A 22,537-nucleotide genomic window follows, 5' to 3' on the forward strand; every position below is an offset into this window, starting at 1 on the left:
GCCGCGCCCGTCCAGGACGCACCGGCGCAGCCAGAGCCCCTCCGCCGCCGCCGGGGCCCGGGGGAGCAGCCGGGCTGCCGCTGGCCATGGTGGCCCGCCCGCCGCCGGCGGGGCAGGAGCAGGCGCGGCGGCGGCGGCCGCCATTGCGCGCGGGGGCCGCGGGACTATGAAGGATGGAAGCGGACGAGGTGACGATCCGGGAGCAGAATTTCCACAGCCAAGTGCGGGAGTACACGGTAGGACCCTCCGCCGGGCTTTCCGGCTGCGCGATTCCCGCCCGCTCTCCTCCTCCCCGCCCACCTCCTCCCCGCCCTGTCACTGCGGGACCTCCGCCCGCCGTGCTCGCCGCCCCCAGCCCTGGCCCCGTGCAGCCGGGGGCTGTCCCGCTCCCCCCCGCTGTCCTTGCCTGCCCCAGTGCCCGGAGGGACTCGGGGGCCCGTCCCGGATGGGCAGCGCTGCGCGTGCTCCTCCCTCCGGGCCGGCTGGAGGATCCCAGCGCTTACCGACCCCCTGGAGCGTTTTCTTCTCCCCGTGCTTTCAGTGAAAAGGGAGAATGCTGTGTATCCATACAGGACATCGGTGTGCTCCATCGGAGTGCTCTGGGAACAGATAACTGTGCAACAACCTCGTGAACAGTGTTCAGCCTCGGGAAGAGAAGACTGAGAGGGGACCTCATTAATCTGTATAAATATCTAAAAGAGGGTGCTAAGGGGATAGATCAAGCTCTGCTTGGTGTTGCCAAGCAATGGGACGAGAGGCAACGGGCATAGGAGATGCACAGGAAGTTCCACTTGAACATGAGGAAGAACTTCTTTACTGTGCAGTGACCGTGCAGTGGAACACATTGCCCAGAAAGGATGTGGAGTCTCCCTCACTCGAGATGTTCAAGAACTGTCTGGACACAATCCTGTGCCAGGTGCTCTAGGATGACCCTGCTTTAGCAGGGAGGTTGGACCAGATGACTCATTATGATCCCTTCCAACCTGATCCATTCTGTGAACACCTCAGCCCTCAGGTGCAGCCTTGTTCCTGTCAGGTGCACGTGGGATTTTGTGTTACCACTTGTGATACTGCGATCCTCCTGCCTCGTTGAGCTGTTTTCAGTGGCTGTGTGTAACCTTCATGTTTTTTCCCTGACCCCTCTTGCCCAGTGCTCTCCCAATGGAGCCATACGGAGCAGGCAGGTGCAGCCCTGCATCCTGCATGCAGACAGAGAGAGCGGTTGTGGTTTCCTCTCTGACTGCCTCGTAATTGTTTTCAAGGCTATTCAAAGCTGGTGGAGGTGTTTTGATGGGGTTCCTGCCTCTCCTGCTTCAATTCCAGGAAGGAAATACATGCTGCTCACAGCAGACATGCAGTGTTGTCTCCTGTGCACGTGCTGTCCCAGCTCAGCTGGGGGATCACGTTCTCTCTGTGGTCACTGTTATCTGAGAAAGAAGACATTTCTTGAATTAAAATATGATTTCATAATTTACCTTTAAATATTTTTCAGCTACATTGGGAAGCTCTAAAATCCCACTGTTAGCTGATTTATGTAGGCCTACGGCTCGGTCATTTGGTAACAGAGACTTGCTTGGATCCCCAGAGCGTTAATTCCTTTTCTATATTTTACGAATCGATGTTAAAACTTTCTTTCTTCTGGTGAAGTGTTCTCTTTCTGGGATGTTTTTTTCCGAAGAGTGCGAAACAAGCCTGTATGAAAAGAATTGTTACTTTAGGAGACGTTTTGGACTTTCTCTCTTTTGGGAGGGCATGTAGTGTATGTCCTTGAAGGTGTGACTAGTGAAGGGGCATAAAAAGTAAAATACTATTTTGTAAGGAAGGCTTTAAGCATTATCTTAATCACCTTTGTGGTATGAAAACACGGGTGTATGCACAAATCACCTGTCTTCTCCCTTGTGTCTGTTTTTCCATTTGTATTTGTGTGCTAATTATCTCCTACTCATTTCCACCAGAGTCTTGTTCTGATAAATCTTATGCTACGTATGGTGCTTTTGTATCTGGTAGGATGCACAGATTTTGAGTCTGAAGGAACTGTGTGCAGCCTCTATGGGTACTGTTACAAGTAGTGAAGGTCTATTAAACTCAAAGAAGTGTCTCGTCTGTACTGCAGCTGCTTTTCTAAAGCTTTTTCAGCCCATTTAGAGCAGTTGGTAACTCTTTCTATTGGTGTAGCCATGTAAGAAATCATATAAGACATCAGTAACTCATATTTTAGCGATGCAGTGTTGTTTTGTTTGGACAGTGGAGGCAGAATATTCTTTCTCTTGAAACTTTACTTTGATCTTAACATGGATCACTAGCCACCTTTGTTATTGTTTAACCAGTGGGAATAATAATAACAATTTTGCCTTTTAAGTCATGCATTGGTACAGTTGTGATCTAGTCTTTAATTTATGTTGGAAGACCACAGAATTCTAGGAGTGCATAAAGTGCTGCCGCCCCCAGCTGAGTGTGCAGCCTCGTAGCTGCAGGAGCATGTTACGAGTGCATTTGTGGTTGGTCTGAGCATGATGGAGCACACCGAGTGTGTTCCTTACATGCACAATTATGTTAACATCCTCTCCTACCCATTCCTGTTCTTGCTGCTCATGAAGTTATGTGGTTAATATAATTTCTTAAAATATGCAAATAGACAGCTGTTGTGTGGGTAGTGGGCATAATCATCAGCCCCTCAGCTGGAGGAGGGAACAGACTCCACTCTGACACAGGCACAAAACCTTGATTCCAGCTGCAGGTGGGCTGGGGGCAGTGGAGCAGTTAATAGAAGGATTTTGTGTTACAAGGGGTAGCGGCTTTAAATTAGAACAGAGTAGGTTTGGAATAGTTATTAGGAAGAAATACTTTAGTGTGAGGGTGGTGAGACACTGAAACAGGTTGCCCAGAGAAGTTGTGGATGCCCCATCCCTGGAAGTGTTCAAGGCCAGGTTGGGCTTTGAGCAACCTGGTATAGTGGAAGGTGTCCCTGCCCATGGCAGGGCATTGGAACTAGTTGATCTTCAAAGTCCCTTCCAGCCCAAACTGTTCCATGATTCTGTGTTTGTTGTTTAATATTACAAGGGAGGAAACCTGTATCTGCCTGTAAGGAGCAAGACAAATTTATGTAATCTGGTAGTAGTGTCTTTGGAGAGCTAGTTGCCTGCCACAGTCTTTACTGGAAGCTAAAATGATACATTCATGAGTGAAGAGAAATCAAAGTAAGCTGATGTAGTTGAAAAGAAAATCCTTTTCATTTTTCCCTTAGAAATTTTCTTTGAACACGTACAGGATTTTTAGACTGTGCTTTCTGATGGAGTCCTAAGGGCACACTAAACTTAGCTTCAGTGTAATGCTTCATTTCTGTTTCATCTATTCTCTGAACTGGCAAGCTACAAAGTTTTCCATAAAGTTGTGTAACATAAAAAAATTCGAGGCTTGTTTTCCTTCTGCTGGTGGTGCCTGTCTCTTTCTGCAGGTGCCAACTTCTGCTAATTCCACCTTCAAAAGACAAATATTTCTGACACATGTTTATAGATTGAGCAAGGCTAGGGAAAGATTTTTTAAAAAATAAATCCTTCATCTGCTTTTGAGGTGACTCAGTGGTTTAAAGCTTAATTTAACTCCGACCCATTCGCTCTTGACCTCATTTGGAGTGTCTGTATGGTACCTGTTTTTTTCAAGAGGGTGCCTGTTGGCAATAAAATCATCTGCCCTGTATTTTGTTGCTTCATGAGGATGATCTTTACTACTAGAAGCTGGTTAACTCCCTACTCTAGTTTCAGCATAGCTCTTCTATGTGAGTCTTCCATGTAGAGGATCTGTTGTTTCAAACAGTTGTTGAAAACACCCAGACTCTCAGACTTGTGTGAACTTTAAAATTCAGATGCAGTGAAGTAAACGTGGAGATTGTGAACTGATGACCCAAGTGTAAGAGACATGGCACAGCCACGAGTTTGCTCAAAGTCAGCGAGAGCCTTGACTTAGCAAAGCCTGAGTCACACTCAGCTCTGGCTAAAAGAGGCATCTTTCTGAAAAGCGACTGTAGGTGATGGCAAAATATAGAAGAAGGTTTGTGTTCTGTACTTGATCAGCATTTGTATGAAAGAGTTGTAAGGGCTGGACAATGTTCTGTGCTGGTCTGATATGTTCTGTTACTTTGTACACTTAGTTTGCCCTTCTTGATCCTTTAGGTTCATTTCATAATTTGCTGAGATCTCGCACATCCATGGAAGATATTTGAGCTTTTAGGGACCTGCTTTTCCCTTGTGACCTGTTATTATGTCTGTTTATAAAGTGTTCCATTTTCTGCTGGTGTTGTTTTGAACTGTTTATTTCAAATGTAAATCGAGTAAGTGCAATGGTTCAGTCTCTTTCTGGTCCCCTGGGTTCCCTTTTTAGAATATTCTAACGTTCCTTTTTTTCCGGTTTGAGTCCTCTATTCTGCAACATTAGTTTGGACTTTTAAAATTTAGATCTACTTTTTTAATTGTTATTTTTCCACTTACAAAGTGTAGAATTTTGAGTTTGTAAAAATATACGTGTACACTTAGTTATGAGGTTTCCTCAGTGAAATACATACACTGTACTTGTATTTGCAGTGTGGGGAAAACTATGGAAGGACACGATTTTGTGACCACAGAATTATTACTTAGAAAGCTTAAGAATACACATAGTATGTTTGGGAAGTAGTTTATTGTATTAAATAATGTCATGAAAAAAATCAGTCCTGGTAAAATAAGTTGGAATACAGAAGTGCTGTTATGACTCTGAGTGCTTCAGGCAAGTTCAGGCAGATGTTGAAACTGGTGTAATATGTAGTTTTATATTAAACGTGAGATGCTTCCATTTGAAGGTCTAAAAGTTTTCAGGCTTCAGATACTAAATATTCTGAGAAACCTAGTTTCTCTATTTCTTAATGCAATTTTCTCTACGATAAGGCCTGGGTTTTTTTAACCATACATCTTTTTAATATTAAGTTTGTTTCTTTCTTTTTTTTTTTAAGGTGACAAGATTGTTATTTTATGTGCACAAATCTGAATATAAAAATAATTTCTAGCAGTTTAGAAAGGCCTTTTTAGGTAGTTGCAACTGCCTCATGTCTTTGATTTTTTGTTTGTTTGTTTGTTTGCAATTTCACACTAATACCACTGGCTTTGTTTTCTTTTCTGATTTCTTTTCATACCTTTTGTCGTCTTGTCCTGTCTTGGGGTAGATGGTGTTCAGGATTCTTCTATGAACTAGTTCAGGATTCTTCTTTGAACTAGTGCAGCGTGGTTACTGCTGGCATTTGTCCCATATAGGGCTGTAAAATGAGAAAGCACCGTACTCCTGTTGGGAGTGTGCTCTTGTTCCTGACCGCTTCTGCCTCCTTAAAAAATTGTGATCTTTGCAGGCCCTTTTTCATGCCAGAAGTGATCATATTCTGCAGGTGGGCCAGGAAGAAAATACTGATTAGAAGGGTGGGTGATTTTTAAGAACAAACTTGCTACAAATACTGAAATTTTTTCAATCCATGCGTTGAAAACTTAAAGACTAATTTATACCTTAAATGGCTTCTTGTATCTCAAAAATAAAATTTTCCCAGGTTTCTCAGTATTACTTCCTTTTATTTTTTCTCAAATATTCTGGAAAAGATTTGTAACTGAATAAAGACTTATTTGTGGTAGTGGCTTGAGATATAAAACTGAAAAATTGATGTGCATTGAACATAATTAAGTACATAAAATGTTGGCATAATTCTGTCATCTTAAAAATATACCTTTACTTGTAAACATGGGTACTGTACTGAACTTTAAGAAGTGATGAGTCATCTGGCTGCTGGTCCTGAGGATCAGCACTGTGGATCCATCTGGAATCAATAGGCATCTCCAAATACTTGGCGTAGACAAGTGGAGAGGGATACTTATTCCCAAAACAGAAACAGCTTTTGGAGAGTTCCACGTTTTCTGTTTACATAAAATAAGCATGAAAGGCTGAAGTATACAAAGGTGCAATTACTTACAGTTCAAAATAATTCCCTTTGAGTTCCTGGTGTATTTCTTTGGGGTAGCAGTTGACCAGAAGGGTGACACACTTCATGGCAGGTACAGACATATGTTTAAGAAAATTTTATGTTAAGGTATGATTAGATTTCAGAAAATCTAATGAAAAGTGAAAGAATGATAGCAAACAAAACCAGCTGCTCATTGTAGGACCACAAACAAGCATATCCGTCTTGGTTTTGTTTGGGTAGCTGGGCATGGAGTAGAGAGACTGGATAAGAGGTAGGATGTAACTGGGAGATCGGAGGGTTGTGATAACATCTCAGTCTTTGCTGTGGTGGGGGATGCTGACTGTTACTGAGTTTATTAGCAGAAGATTCTCTGGAAAGAATTGTTTTCAGAGATGTTGAGGAGGATTGAGGGGTGGGTGAGGAGGAGAACAGAGCAGCAGTGGAGATGGTGGTAGTGTCAGAGTGGAGAGAGAATTGAAGCATGTTGCCAGTGAGGTTATGATAAGAAAGTCGGAATTCCATTCTGGTGACATACTTGGAAATCTGGATTAAGGAAGACTATCTAAAAAAACTATTCCATTCAACATAAGCTTACCGCTTTTATTTCAAGGTTAAGCGAGTGATTTTTTTATTTTAAACTGAAGTGCTTTCTCCTTTCCTGTCTTTCACCCTCCCGTATTTAGTTTGGTATTTATTCTCATTTAGGAGGGCAGTGATAACTCCTGTTGCGAAAGTCTTCTGCCTCACTCTCTACTCCCTTCATGCTCCCCTTCTTACCTTGAAAACTGCAGACGCTTTCCTATGAATTTGTGCTGTCAAATGACACCGGAAGAGGAGAGAGTTTGCAAGTTGTGACTGTAGTTTGTTTTTATGCATATAATGTCCAGAAGGTGAGGATACAGCCAGGTAGAGATGACCTGGAATGAGCTACTGCCTCTAGATTAGGCATTCACGTGACAAGGGAAATTGCTTCATACTTTCAGCAGCTTTGATCTGTGTTTTCTGGGGCCCAACTGACTCTCTTAAAGGTGATTTCAAAACTCATGTTGATGTTTCATCAGCTTGGTGTTGAATATGTATGGTAGTTGCTCAGCTGCTTCCCATGCAGAGGTTTCTAGTTTCTTGATTAATCGGATATGTGAAAAGTTGTTTCTAACTACCAGCAGCATGATTGCAAGAGAGAGGCCTGTGCTTTGTACTGTTTTGATATTTGAACACTTCAATTTTTGAAAATTTTGATTAACTGGAAAGTATTCTATAGATCTGTGTTTTAGTTCCTCTGTTTCCAAATCACATGTGCTCCACAGCAGGTATTATGTTATTGATGGCATTGAAGTCTGCGTATCTGCATGTGGCTGAGTTCAATACACAGAGGACAGAAGCACTGTATGTGTGTGATATTTTTTTCCCCTTTCACCTTCTTGTCTTACAGTGGTGTGGTTACCAGAATAGGTTTCATGATTGTCATCAGAACACAGTACTTCACAGTTCTACTGTTGATTTTAAGTGTCTGGTTATACCTCTAGTATCCCATTTTTTCCATTATCTCACTGTAATTTCTATTTTTCATATATTTATGGGAAGAATTGATGCTGGTGAGTTTTAGTTGAATTTGACAATAGCAACAGGTCTAAAATATTTGCTAAGTTGGACTGTGATTACTTATGTCCAGTAGAGAATTATGAAAACACACAGGTATTGCAGTTTAAATATGTTTGTGTTTTGGGAGTGCCACTTAAAAAATGCTACAGATGTATGTGTGAGAAGACAAGGAAGAGTATTTCTATGTGTTAGGATGAGAAAGTTCATTAGCTCTGTCTTCTAAGATATGCATTTTGCCCTGAAAAATTAATATGAGCCGAAGAAGCTGTCTTAAACAAATAAATTGTTTACTAAGTCTGTATTAATGAGACTTCCGAGGTTATTTTTTCAGAAATGCATTTTTAATGGAATGACTCTTAAGTTTTAATACAACTCTTATCATAGCCTGGCTGTGCAGTGTTGAGCAGTACCTTCATTCAGGGACAGAATGGTAGCATGGTCTGGGTTAGTGCTGTTGGTGTTAATTCTAGAGAGTGTTTCTAAATCGTGTACTAATGTGGAAAAGTACTCTTGACTCTGATTTTAATGCTGTAGCCTGTACAGGTCAAACAAAAATGACTTGCTGTTGTTTTCTGAGGGGATTTGAGTGTATTACTGGGTATGGACTACAGAACCCTGAACACAGGTATCCTGGGCTTGTTACTAATAGTTGTGGAGATGCCATAATATCTTTTTCTTTTTTTCTTTCTACCTGGCAATATAAATACATTGCCATTAAGCACCTAAAAGGGAATGTAAAAGCTAACAAATTAATTTATTGATTTGAATTCCTTCATTAGTTTGAAGTGGAGCTTTGCTGTTGGTGAAGTTAATGTGAATGTAGTTTTAGGTGAATGACATATGGAAGCTACCTTCTGAAGGGCTGTAGAAGCTGATTTTTATCTTCAGCAGAATTTCTAGCACATGGAATATATTTTTGGATGTTTTTTATTTTCTGTTGGATCCTGGAATCTTTTCCTAGATGAGCAAGTCTAGGCACCCAGCCCATGAACCACTTATAATTTCTTGATGACTTAGGAACCAACAAAAAAAAGTGGGTCAATATCTTGCACATGTTTTAAGCCAGGGAGGAGTCCTGAGAGGAGACCATACACGTGGGGGAATCATAGTTGTGGAGGGTGATGTTAATGAGCAAAATTAATCTGTAGACATAGGACATATTTGACATCTTCTCCTAAGGTTGAATTTAGTGTGTCATACGAAGTGTATAGGGCTGGCTGATTGAGATTGAACTTAATCTAACCACAGAGTGCAGAGTTTTTAAGAATAAATAGTTAATATCTCATTTTGAGAAAAATAAGATGTCCAAAGCAGATGATATAATGAATGCCGAGATAACTAAAACTTCTAACTATGCTCTCAGTTTTTTCTTTAGTGTGCTTAGTTTGTTATAGGTCACTTACTGTTGACACATCCAAAACAGGTGGAACATCTTGTTTGCTTTTTAGATGTCAGTGGGATAATTGAGTTGTTAGAAATAGACCAAGCAGAACTGTTTGTCTCCACCTGAATCTTCTTGGTGTTTATTCCTGTCATCCTTTCTGCAAGTAAACAAAAGCAGTTGCCAAGTGGAACAGTAAGAAGAAGCTATTTAGTTGCCATGTGGCATTTTAATGCACATTAAAATACTTCAGCAGCGTGAGAGCAGTAAGAGATGAGTGTACAGTGCTGTGTTTGGTTGTCTTCTGTTACAGAAATTAAACCCCGGAAGTGCAACACAACTGTTTTCTGTATGTAGTAATCACAGGCAAAACACAGACAGTTCCGTTTTGAACACTCAAACATGTAAATAGACATATTCTAGATGGTGATGTTACCCAGAGTGACTTCTGCCTTCTCTTTTTTCTGTGCTGTTTTTTGTACTTAGGGAAAAGGACACAGTCTGTAAAGTAACAACAAGAAGTGGAGATATTCTTTGTTATGTCTGTAGCCTTTTTTTTGCGTGTATCATTTGCACAGAAATGCTGGTGGCTGTAATAACAGGAACGATTTTTGATACTGACACAGCCACTTGGTTTTCAAGTTATTTCCTTTCTTCCCTAACTCCTTAGTTTTTTAGAGCTTCTTGATCTTTCGTTTCTTACATAACATGTAAGATGCTGTTCACTTCTTGTCTGTTTTGCTCTTCCAGATTTTCTCTCCTTATGGTAGGTGCTACTATGCAATCAAGAGGGAGGAAATGATAATTTATCTGCTTTGATGCTTTTCAAGTCGAAATGAACATGTGTTGAACCTGTGTTTTGTGCTTGGAAGTGTATTAAGTCAAAGAACATTACTAAGGTGTGTGACTTCTTTCTGTGAATGAGTTCTTTGGTGGTTCCTGCTGCTAAAAGTTGTTCTGTAAGATGTCCGGATCTTTGGAGGACACCCCTGACACAGTCCTAGAGGAGCCTGTGCTTACACTAATACTTTTAAACACATTTATAAATGACCTGGAGAAGGGTATAAATTATGAGATGACTAAGTTTGTAATGGTGCTTATTTATTTAGGACAGTAAAAAAGGCTGACTGGACTCCAAGCTCCTGCTCAGGGGAGGGTCAGCTGTGGTGTCAGACTAGATTACTTAGGGCTTAAAAGCCTCTGGGAATGGAGACTGTACAACCTTCCTGGGCAACTGGTTTCACTGCTTGTCTCTCCTCATGGAGTTGATTTCTTCTTGCCTTCACTCTCATCCTCCCACTGACACCATGGTCGAGAGCTCAGCTCTGTCTCCTTAATGAAGCCTTGTTTGTCTCAGGCTGAACATGCTGAGGTCCTTCAGCCAGTCTGCACAAGGCAAGTGTTCCAGCCTCCTGACCATCTTCCTTGCTGCGATTACCAACATCTTTCCTATACTGGAGTCTCAAAACTAGACTCGGCAACTCCACGTGACGGGATGAATGCTGCCTGGAGTGAGATAATTACTTCCCATGATTATTGGTTTGCTTCAGGTGATACAGCCCAGGATGCTCTTTGGAGCGTGTGCTACCAGGGCACAGTGATTGAGAGGTATTGGACAATTATTGGACAAGGCACCTATGTGCTTTCTTCCTTGTGTAAACTACACCTGTGCTTCCTGCACAACAGTTGGGAATAATTCCATGCTACATAAATAGAATCTGTGGATCTTCCTGTACGTGAAAATGCAGCTTTTGATGCACACACACATGAATTACAGTTGTAAAAGATGGTTGAATCTTGTTTGTAAGAGAAAAAAAAGGAGAATCTTATGCATTTTGAGCATAGTCTTTCTTATCATGAAAGGGTAGCTCTAGCCCTTGCAACGAAAAATGATGCTTTTTCCAATCTGAGGCATGAATTTCAGTGCCAGAGTTTTAAAGGTCATCCACATGGACAAATTAGTGTCAGCTGATCCTTGGTAATTGTCAGTGGGATAAGTACAAGGTAATTTGAATTAGTTCAGGCTGTTATTGCTCGTGTTTAATGTCAACCCCTTAGAGACACATAGTTACGAACTGAAATGTATGCAGGTGATATCCAGCTCCATTCTCACAGGAGCTGTGTGGTACAGATCCAAAAGAATGACTTGGATCATACTTGGATGACTTTGGGTGAGAAATCCAGAAGTATGACTCTGTGGAAGAGTTGCATACCAGATACCTAAGAATGTAGTGCAGTGTGTCTCCAAGTAGCCTCTCTTGGCGTGTCTAGTGTGTAATCTAAGCAGGAGCATAAAGCACTTCCAGGGCAAGACAGGTTTCTTTTGCTTGTCCCACCAGAGGTTGTATTTAGTCCATGGGAAGAGATGTGGATGAATTACATGCATGAGGTTTGAAGACTCCTTAATGTGCCCCCTGTTAAAAGGGAGCCCCTCTATGTGACATAGAATCCATGTGTTTCGTTTTTAGTTACTGAGGGGTGTGGAGGGGACACACACACAAACATTAAAAATGATTAAGAATTGCTTCGCTTGACTGTTTGGCTATAACTGTATACATTTCTTGGACTCCTCTTAATTTCCTTTATGTTCTGATCCATCTGGTCAAACATGGACTGAGTTGTATTTCCCCACAAGGTGAGAACGCGCCATAGTTGTGTTTAGAGTAGTTCCCAGTCTAACTGTAGCAACAGATCCACAACTACTTTGTCTCTCAAAGTTTGAATGAATTTAAGGAAATAAATTTTAATATTGGAAGGTATTATTTCTTGTGAAGTGTGGTTTTTTTCTCGGTTTTTTTTCAGTTAACACTATTGGGGGCTGTCAGAAATCCTTACTTATCACATTTGGGTACAGTCTTTGCACAGTGTCTTAACTGTCTCTGCAAATCAAACCTGAAAGAGCTTCATTTGAGCTCCAGTGAAAAACTCCTTACTGAGAACTTGGAGATCTGAGGAATATAGCTTGTCCTAGATTTGCTGTATTTTAGCATCCTTAACTTTTGTCAGCTCTTACTGTAGAGATGATGGCATGAACCTGCTTTTTGGTTGGAAACAGCTTGCAAAATAATTTAGATTTAGCATTATATTTCAGTGTTGGCTCCAATACAGTCATGTATGCTAGTTTTCTGAAGAAAAGATGGAATTGAAAGAATAAAGGCTTTTTTTTTTCCACTGAAGGTATTGATGTAGTTTTTTTTATGGTGTTCTGAGTAGTGCCCTATTTCAGTATGACTGCCTGTGCTTTTTAATAAGTGATTAGAAATGAAAGCTGACAGATGATTTAGGGTACTATGAACATATGCACATGAGAATTAGCTCTCTTCCAGGGGTTTTTTGAGAAGGTCAAATCAGGACTTGTTAAGAACTGTGTTTTCTGAAGCCACATGGCTATTGTTACAGTGTTCCTTTTGTGGATGCCAAGGGCTGTACCCAGGAAATGCATTAAAAGGTATTTCTTAAACTAGGGTCAGTGTTCCTTAGTGGAAGAGCTGTAAAGTAACTAAGAAACTGGCTGTATTGTACATGACAAAAGGTGGTGTGTTTTGGGAGGAAAAAAAAGCTACCGTTCAGTTTCCTCAGGTAGCATTAAGAGCAATCTTGCTCAACTTAGGTGAAAATGAAGTAAACCACTCTGTTGTTAGCACAAACCTAGTTCTTCAGGGGATGTAGTCAACACAACAAAGGGTTAGAACGTGGTTAGAAAGGACTCAATTACCCCAAAGCCATAGACGTAGTTTGACGTTAAGGTGTGGGGTTTTTTTAAAAAAAGATGTGGTGATGAACTCTAAATCCACATTTCTACTGTAACTTGAGAGCTGCTCTGCTGGAAGTGGTTGGAAAAGACAATGTGGATGGTTCCAGTGAATCAGAGGACAATGCTGAGTTACTCAGGTGAATGTGGTGAAGCACTTTCAGCACAGCAAGAAGGACTTAATGCTGTTCCATACAGCTGTAAGGTTGTACCTGGAGTGCTGCACACAAGCCCAGTCACTCATATGAGAAACATAAACTGAAGCTGAGCAAGTACAAACAAAGCTGGTTTTCTTTTTTCCCAGTACAGAATATCCTGAATCAAACAGCAGCATGAGGAATAAGAACCCAGGATTGCAGCATGTCAGGACAGTGGAGCCTATTCTTCAGCTATCATGGGCAACACATTCCTTTTCCCCAGCTTAACTGAGTTCCACTCTATAAATAGTTAGGATGCTGACTTTAGCTATTCCCTTTAGAAAGCTGTTCAGAATGCATGGTTAGAAACAGTTCAGGATCAGAGGTTTCACCGAGTATAAATTGAGACTGCAGTAATATTTCTGAGTTTGCTGCTTGACTTGTTTTGGTCAGTTTGAAGGACTTTTAGTTTATGAGTTCTCTTTTGCTAAGATCCTACAGCTTTCATTTATCAGAATTTATGTGTTTTCTTGCCCATCATTTTAAAATTATGTGAATTCTCAATAATAAACAACTTTATCAAACATGTACAAAGTTGTTCTCAATTCTCACAGAAGTAGGGGCATGATTACACCAAGATACATACTTACCCCTTACTGTTGAGTTGCAAAGTAGCTGTTATTTAAAACCAGAAATGCAGCATTTGATAGTTTGTGTTACTGGACAGCTTTTATCTGCTGTGCCCTTCAAAACATCTCCTTTGTCTCAGTGGCACCTTTTAAGCACAGACCCACATTTTCATTGTAACCTTGCTATCACAGATAGAATAAAGGTCATTTGTTTTATTTGAAGGTACAAACAAAGATTGCAGTAACTTTTATTCTTGTTTTAAATAAAATTAAACAAAAAATGAACTTAACTACATATTTCTTTTATGTCAGTACAGTGTTATTTGGATCTGACAGATTTTTAAAGAATTCACTGACCCTGTGTACGTGATACCCGATTTTAAAAAGTGGGTACCTAAAATTAGATGTCTCTATCTGTAGCCTTGGTCTAGTTTTCAGAGGAACTGGAAGCTTGGAGAAGGATTCTCTTTCAGCACTGCCATTGCATTTTCTGATACTGACAGGATAAGCTGGGTCAGAGTACTGAAAAACCAAGGCTGTTCTCAGTTTCTTTTGTTCTTCCTGATTCAAAAATATACCAACTTTTTTTATTAAATCTTAATAACTTTATTTATAATTAGAATTATTTATTTAAAGAATTGAATTTTTTATCAAAACCTTTTCCTCTTTGAAGCTTCCTCAGGAAAGTTGGAGTGGTGAGCTCTATTCAGATTAAATGTTTGAATTCGGAGATCTAGTCATGAAATCTAATTTTCAGCATCTGTATTTTGGGTGTTGCTGCTGTGTATTGCCTGCACAGAGAATGAGCTTGGTTGCCACTTTCAGACCTACAGCACTGTCCTACTTCTGGGAGGCACCTGTAGGGCAGTTCCAGGCTCCCAAATGCCTTACTCAGATACTTGGATATACTTTGGTTTTTTAAATCTGAAATGTCTGACTACACAAGGGAAATAACTTTCTCAGTTTATTTTTATCAGTATTTTATAAAAAGGCTGTCCTTCCTGAATAATGCATTCTTTCTCCCTCTGAATCTGCTGACTTGGATCCAATATGCTTACTTAGATGCAAATTTTCCGGGGTTATCATCACTACCTTCTCTTTCACTTTTCCCTTTTTCTTAGGGTAACTTTTCTGCTCCTGAGTTTTTTAAGACAGTGAGTTTTTCAAGGCAACAAATCTACAAATGATTGATTAAATAAATAGATCAGCCGTTGCCCAGTGAAGTTATTTTGCTGCACAGAAGATGCTTCCTTCTTGCTGCGTGTCTGACTGAGTCACGTTTTTAATAGTATCAACACCCAAGATGAAGGAAACAGTGTTGAGCCACTGATGCCTCATTCAGGAGCAAATAAAATGTGTTGGTTTTTTAACCCCACAAAGACTTGGAGGGTTAAAACTGTCCTGCTGTTTGATTCCTTTCCTCTAAGATTTCTGACATATTTGTAGGTGATTTGGTCTTACCTTATTGTGTTGAAATTCCGGTGCTACGTCTTAGGAACAACTTGATGCAAGTCACTCTGGGCTCAAGGTACATCTGACCTGAATAAGCCCCCAGCCGTATGAAGAGGAAGATTGTGCCCCTGGCTTCTGACTGTGAAGAAAACATCATGTTTGAGCTCAGGCTTGGACATCCAGTGTAGGCACACGAGTCTCTCTGGAGTGTGTGTTGTCACCTGGAATTAGTTTGATTCAAGACATGATGGAAATAGTAAACATGTTTCTTGCTTTCCACAGCTTTACAGCTTACTCCAAAATAGATCTTCAGAGAGCCCCTTGTATAAGATACAATTATCCTTAGGTTACATGTGAAGGGCGTATAAGTCTGATAACTTTCACAACTCAAGTGCATTCAAACTTCAAAAAACAACCCACTTCACCCAGCCCTCCCCCAGACAAAAAAAAATCACACTGTAAATAAGGCTTTTTTCTTAATTTTAGAGTAAAACTTGCTGGCCATATAATTGCCCAGTACCTGTTATTCTAATTAAACTGTTCTTATGGGTTTAGCTTTCTATTAATAAGATATAAAATGTAAGAGTCTTGAAATTTCCATAGAATACACTCTTGTTGATCTGAATTCGGTTTTAAATTGTTGAGACTGGATTTTCTGTTTATTAAAATCCAGACATTTCTTCACAACCTAATAGATGCAATTTTTTTTTCTTTTCCAGATCTGTTTTCTCCTGTTTGCTGTTCTCTACATAGTTTCCTACTTCATAATCACAAGATACAAAAGGAAAGCAGGTAAGCACAGAATTTTTAACATATCCAAAAATAATTCTGTTTTTCAAGTGAATAGATGATTTGTCTTCTCTGTGAAAAAAGAAAGCAGAAGAACAAGATCCTTGACCAAAAGTGTTTGCCAGGCTGCTGGTCTGGGACAGCCTGGACTGACCTGATTGTCTGTGCTGCTGTCTATGCTGCTGTCTTGCCCACTCTCTGTTTCCTTTGTCCCTGAGCCATGAGTTCCCAGATCCTCCTTTGTGCCTATTCTGGCACTCCTCAGGTCCTTCACTGTGCCATGTGGGATCACCAAGCAAGGCAGGGAGAGCACTGAAGTGTCTCAGAAGGGGATCAGTGACGTTCTCACTCTGTGATTGAGTGGGAGGGCCACAGTCACTGGTTCTGTTGTGGCACTGTGACAGCCTAAATTTTAACTTTTTTGAGAGGGAAGAAAGGGATTAATGTCAAGTAGACGCTTCTGCCTCCTTTACCTTTAGATCCTGTTGCTCTCCTTTCACGTCAGCTTTTCCAGAATAAGTATTTTCAGCTCTGTTTTAGCACCAAAATCAAGTTTACAGCTTTAGCTGGTAAAGTAAAATGTTACCAGGGATACAGAAGGAAAGTGCTTTATTTCTTCTAAAAGTCCTGCTTTGCTCAGGTAAAGTTATTTTAGTTATTCTTAACCTGTTCCTTATGACTTCCACTGAAGTCTTATTTCTTGAGATAATACTATAATTTTTTTTCCTTTAGAAACATTGTCTGTCTGAAACTAGGCTGTAGGAAGCCCTGTCATCTTCATCTATATTTTTTTCTAAAGACAGTAGCATAAAAATCTGTATAAAATGTCAGAATCTTTGACTCTTGGCAGCTTATCTGGGACCTTGGTGCTTGCTAATAGTCAGTCATACTGTAGAAACATTCTTGTGCATGATGATCTTGGCACTTTGAGCTTTAATTGAAACTGTTTATTCAGCTATAATGACCTGTGTTATGATAGAGCTGCTTTCATAGAAGGAGTCACATTTTAAAAAGTAAATGCTTCATGAAATTTAATACCTTAAAAAAAGATGTATCTCTTTAAACGTAGAAAGTAAGACTGACATTATCCTCTGATCCTAATATGTATTTTGGATACTACAAAGCTGTTACCATTTGGAGATACAGGAAAAACAGGAAGAGGAAACTGGTTTGGCAGATACTGTTGGATGCAAAGACACTTTTACTACCTTTTTCTGGCACTTAGTCTTGGCTAGGAAGAGGAACTGCTCTGCAGCTGTCTTTGTGAAAGCTCTGTGAGTATTTAGGTAGACAAACCTTGTAGCTTGTTAGGATCTTCCTGATGAGAGATTTTTGAAGAGTTAACACAACTGGAACTCTTTAAGGACAAATTGTTCATTCTTGATCCAAAAAGCTCTTTAGCCAAAATGATTCATAAGAGACCTTGACTTAGTCTCTCAAAATACCATGAGCTTCCCATCAAAAAAATCCAACAACCCTATGTACTTTCACAGAAGAATTTCAAAATAGCTTGTTAGTGGTTACATGTTTATTTCAAGTGTGTGCATGACTCTTAAGTACGTAAAACACCTGACTTTATTTATGCTTAGATTTTAAAATAAATTTGATTTACCTCTTATGGAAAACCTGACAAATGCAAGAAAGCTGAATGTAAAATGATTTCAAATTTAAAAATGCTTACATTTGTGTACTGATGTAGAGAAGATTGTGAAGAATAAATTATGTGTTAGTGATTGATCTCTTAGATGTTGATATTATTTCAAATAGTTGTAGTATTAAGCGAGGAATAAATAAACAAAAATTGTCTGAAATGTGAAATACCAGAAGGGAAGCCATGATACCTTAAATCCAAAACAAAGAGCAAGAATAACAAGACCCTTCCTTGTTGTCACAAACCCCCAGGAACTGGGAAGAGGGATAAGTAAGGGGAAGCAACTGAGTAGTCATCACTACTGCTCTGGGAATGCTTTCTTGTTTTGAGAAGACATTAATACTGAAAATGAAACATCTATTTAGGGATTTCCAGCAGTAATTAGCTTGGACCCTAAGACTTTGCTATAGCTTGCCTGCTCTCCCTGGTTTCAGAGATGCCCAAAGGGACAGTTTCTAGTAGCAGCCATGGCAGTAGTAGTCTGAAGGTGTGTTTGCCACAGAGCCTTCTGGAAGGTGTTTCCAAGAAATTTTGATCTGCATATTTAAGTCCAGTGAAATAACTTGGTTGTTACATTGATTGAAGAGAGTTCAGCTAGGAAAAAAAAAAAGGCAAGAGTATTCATTTTTGGAAGGAACCTTCTTAAAATATTGATGCTAATAAATTGCATGTCTAAATTTTAATTGTAAATTAAAGTTATTCATATGTATATACATTTTAGCCTGAGGAAAGACATGTAAGTATTGAATATAACCTGCTGTAATTTAATTTTCAGATGAGCAAGAGGATGAAGATGCCATTGTTAACAGAATATCGTATGTATAGCTCTTCTGTGCAGAACTTTTTTTCCTGAATATATTGTTATGATAAGAATCTTGTGTGCTTTCAGATAAATAACAGCCCTTTTTAGATGTGACAGCAAATAGATTGCTAGAGGACAGAGGAAAAAGATTTGGTTACATGGTACCTTGTGCTATCAAAGTTTGGTCTAGGGCTTTTTTCACCTATGGTTTTCCTGGTAGGCATGAACATTGCATTAGCCAGAATATTGTGTGAGGACCTGATGCAAGAGGTAGAACTCAGTGCAAGATCTGCACCTAAGTTTAGATCTCTAAAATGCAGGTTTTTAAAGTTCCCCCTGTAGTCAATGGAAGCCCTGTCAAGGGAGGCAGTGGATCCTGGGAAGAAAGTTAGCTCCCTCTGAAGTAGACATCTGTATCTGATCATTGTAAAAAAGCTTAAAAAAGAATAACAAGTGGAAGACAAACACTTGCCAGACCTGCTTGTTTGCCAGCAACTCTGTCTTCATCCTGTTCCTTTATGAAGCTGGATATTAATATCTCCTATTTAAATATGTCTCAGGATTTACAGAACATCCGTGAGCTGTTGCTGCCATCTCAATTACATGATTTGCTGAACTGTGTGAACCTGCTACTTATGACAATGTTCTTAGCTCTTCCCTGGTGGTACTGTCATCCTCTTGGAAGGAGAGCTCTTTGAGTACTTTATTGATTTGTCTTGTACCCTGGGAAGGTGCCGAGTACATTGCAAGCTGTTCACTTTTAGGTGTGCAGTGGTGGCAAGCACAAGATGTAAAATAGATGTACAAAGGACATGTAAATCTTAGGTGCACTTCTCCCAGTAGTGTGATACTGATACTTTTTATGAATTCAAAACATTTATTTGCCACAAGGTCTACTTCAGATCTAGAGAACAATACATATTTTTAAATGCCATGAAGCTCTTCCCTCTCAAGTCCAGGAACATCTCTCCTGTGCTTTTAAGACTACAGTGACGGCTCTTCTAGATTGAATTATTTTTATAGCAGCTGTGGTCCACCTGTGGTTCTGCATTTTTCGATATTCAAAGGGTAAAATTTGTCTTGTTAACTGTTAACCCCCTGCGTTTGTTTTCTAATTTAACTTTAAAATACAACAAACATACACTGTGTTTACATGAAGAACAATTTAAGACAAGCTTAGCACTTCCATCAGAGTAATAGCATTTTGTTAAAAGTGTTGTTATAAATACAAAATGCTGTTTTTCTTTCAGCATAAGCTTTCTTGTTCCTTAAGAGTGTGCACGTTGTTTTTCAAAAAGCAATAACTCTCAAGCATCTGTACACAGATTTTTCTTCACGTGGCATAATTGTCAGGACTTAAGAGGGGTGTGTGTAGAGAAAACAAAACCAAACTGCTGTAGCACCTTTCTGTAGTGTGTTAGGTTTCACGATTCTGTCTTAGAATACTTAAACATCCTTAAATCAATGAAAAAAAAAGTCTCAGAAGCCAACAATAGCATAAGAATATTTTTAAAAATAAAATTAGTCACTCAGACTTTCTTCTCTTGATTAAGTATTGTGTAAATGAAAAATGAATTCGTAGACTGTTAAGGAAAAGTAAAATTTCTGTAAGCAAGTTACTGATGCTCCTGTTGTAGTGATGATCTATCTAAGATCACGTTTTTTGTCATGCTATTTTTAGAATTATTTCTAATTTTATTGTAGCATTGTATTTGTTCTTTAAGAATGTTTTTGTTGTTTTTTTTTCTAAGAACGCAGTTCTTTTTAATGCCACAAGATGGCATTTGCTATAAGTTGTATTTGAGATCTGCAAAGAAAAAGCTTAAATATTTGAAATAATTCTGACAGTTTCTGAGTATTGACTTTACAGCTATGAGATGATAACTAAAATAATCATTTTGTGAAAGAAAAGCAATTTTTTTAAAATTTGGTGTTAAAGTATTTATGTATAATTTTACTCTTTAGACATTAGAAAGCTGCTCTGCTTTTAAAAATTGTACTAAGAATATAGAAATGGATTTTTTATTTTCTTGCATATATGTGTATGTGGGAAATGAAAACTAAAAGAGGGGACTTATGAAAAGATATTTCATGAACTCCAGTAATTTAACCTTTGTATCACATTGGAATTGAATGCATGCAAGTCCCAAGAGAATAATCGTGGTAGTTGGTAAAAACTAATTCTTTTACTGGATTCTGTAAACTATTTGAAAACTTAAATTTGGTTTTTGGAAGTGAAATGTTGTGGAAATCCCAGTTTTTCCTGCCCGTTTACAGTGTAAGAATGTGTTGCCTTCAGACACTGATTGACAGGTAGGCTAACTACTTTTTTTCCCCCCTGTTCAGAGCATGTTGGTGGTAACAGTGGTACATTTCTTTAAATTTCAGGCTGTTCTTGAGCACCTTCACTCTAGCAGTTTCAGCTGGTGCAGTCCTGCTTCTACCTTTCTCAATAATCAGCAATGAGATCCTGCTTTCTTTTCCACAAAACTACTATATTCAGTGGTTAAATGGCTCACTAATTCATGGTTAGTACTCGGCATAATGTAATTAAAATGGATGTCTTCATTATACTTGCACAGATGTGTTCTTATTTTCAAACTGATAACTCCATTTTCATTTAATATGCTAATTGAATTAATGTTCTGTTGGCTCATTGTTTTTGCTGCTGTGTGATATTTCACAAAATCTGTCTTAACTGTTCTGTTGGGTTTTTTTTAAGAATTAGGCAGACTTGATGGAATTAAACCAAATTGATTGCTTTGAATATTAATGTAAATAAGAGCTACTAGAAGCTAACTTGAAACATGCTATTCAAGCTTCTTCCTTGTGTGTTAATGCAAGATTCATGTTCCTTTCTCTTTAAGATGATAGCTGTTAAATTTATTCTCAATATAAAAAACCATGTTTTAAGAAACTTGCTATGAATATAAGCATATCATGTGGTAAAGACATGCAGTAAAATAGTAACTGGTGAAAACAGGACGTTCTTTGGTAGATTTGGCTGGAGAAAGTAGGTTTACTATGTGAAACTATTTAATATGGAACAAATAATTTACAAGTTAACTGTGGTGTCCTTTTAGCTCTCGTGAACAGATAGTAATTTGGCTTGAGTGGATATTTCTCTGAAAAAATGTATGCTTTTGCTAAATGTCTAATAACACAAGTAGCAAATTCATGACTTTCCAGATCCCTCACTTGCAAGGATGAGTTTTGGGTGTGTTTGTTTGTTTGTTTGTTTGTTTGCTTTTTTTGTGAAGTGAGAGGCCAGAAGTGGTGTTTGCAGAACATAAAGGGATAATTCTTCACATTGGGGATGATTGGACAGTCGAAAAGGTTATCCAGAGACACTGGGAGATCTTGAAAGTTTTCTAAAACTCAGCTGGTTAAAGCCCTGAGCAACCTGATTGCACCTGCTGTTTAGTTTTTTTTAAAGGCAGATTCGACTGTGTGACTTCGGAGGTTCTTTCTAGTTGAGTTATTCTATGATTTGTTTTGTCACACATCGTAGGGGATTGTTAATTTGGTATGTCTCCTCCATGGGAGGAAAAAACCCCCAACTAATTCTCATTTTTCACATGGCTTTTGGCTGCTCAGACCTTTACATGCTTTACTTGCAAACATAAGAAAAAAATAAAGTAAATCCTTCCTTCTATGTCTGAATTGTCTTTGGAAAAAGGACAGTCAAATATTTCAGAGACTGAAAATGATATAATAGCTAATTCAGAATTTTTCCCTTTGTCAGAATTGCTACACTACAGCAGAAAACTTGGGTTAACAAGAAAGCTGCTGCAGTAAGTAGCTGTCAAATAAGAAGGCTTTTGAATTTTCCAGTGACCATCTTCTTTTGATTTTAATGTGGTAATCTTTGGAAAGTACCACTTTATGCCTGCACAGTGTAATTTATATTCTGTAAGTCCAATAGCAGTGACTATAGCAAGAAAGTAAATTCAGCGTTTTGGTGCTTCCAGGTGTGTGTGTTGCAGAGCTTACCGTAGGGGCAGGTATGACTGTGGTAAACCTTGTGTGAGTTAAATTGGTGTGAAGAGCTCCAGGAGCATCAGGAGGTTTTGGATCTGTGTGCGGGAACGTTTCCCTGGGGGAAGGGCTCCCTCTTGTGGCACTCGCCGGGTTTGCACATCGGCGTTTCCCGGCTCTAAACCCTGCTCCTGTCTGGCAGGACCTCGGCGAGGTCAGCGACAAATACCTGTGCGAGCTGTGCGAGCTCGTAGTGCCATCACAAGCACTGAAGCCCAGCCAATGTTATGTCTCTGTCCAGCACAGCCTTCGTGCACGGCTTGTGTACTGCTTTGCAAGTGTTATCAAATGGAAGAATTTGTATTGCTTGAAAACAGTTCATTTTTTCTAGATT

At 39.3% G+C, this 22,537-nt stretch overlaps 1 protein-coding gene across 1 annotated transcript in view; it reads left to right on the forward strand.

Moving 5' to 3' along the window:
* Positions 1 to 22,537, forward strand: part of LMBR1 (limb development membrane protein 1) — a 72,763-nt gene continuing 50,226 nt past the window's right edge. The window contains exons 1-4 of the mRNA XM_027715501.2: positions 1 to 236; positions 15,643 to 15,715; positions 18,139 to 18,178; positions 20,554 to 20,693. Coding sequence (XP_027571302.1) covers positions 174 to 236; positions 15,643 to 15,715; positions 18,139 to 18,178; positions 20,554 to 20,693 — 316 coding nt within the window. The 5' untranslated portion in view covers positions 1 to 173. The remainder of the gene's footprint in view (positions 237 to 15,642; positions 15,716 to 18,138; positions 18,179 to 20,553; positions 20,694 to 22,537) is intronic.

This window comes from Pipra filicauda, unplaced genomic scaffold (assembly GCF_003945595.2).
Source record: "Pipra filicauda isolate LSUMZ 115617 unplaced genomic scaffold, ASM394559v2 scaffold420_size638996_pilon, whole genome shotgun sequence".
Lineage (NCBI taxonomy): Eukaryota > Metazoa > Chordata > Aves > Passeriformes > Pipridae > Pipra > Pipra filicauda.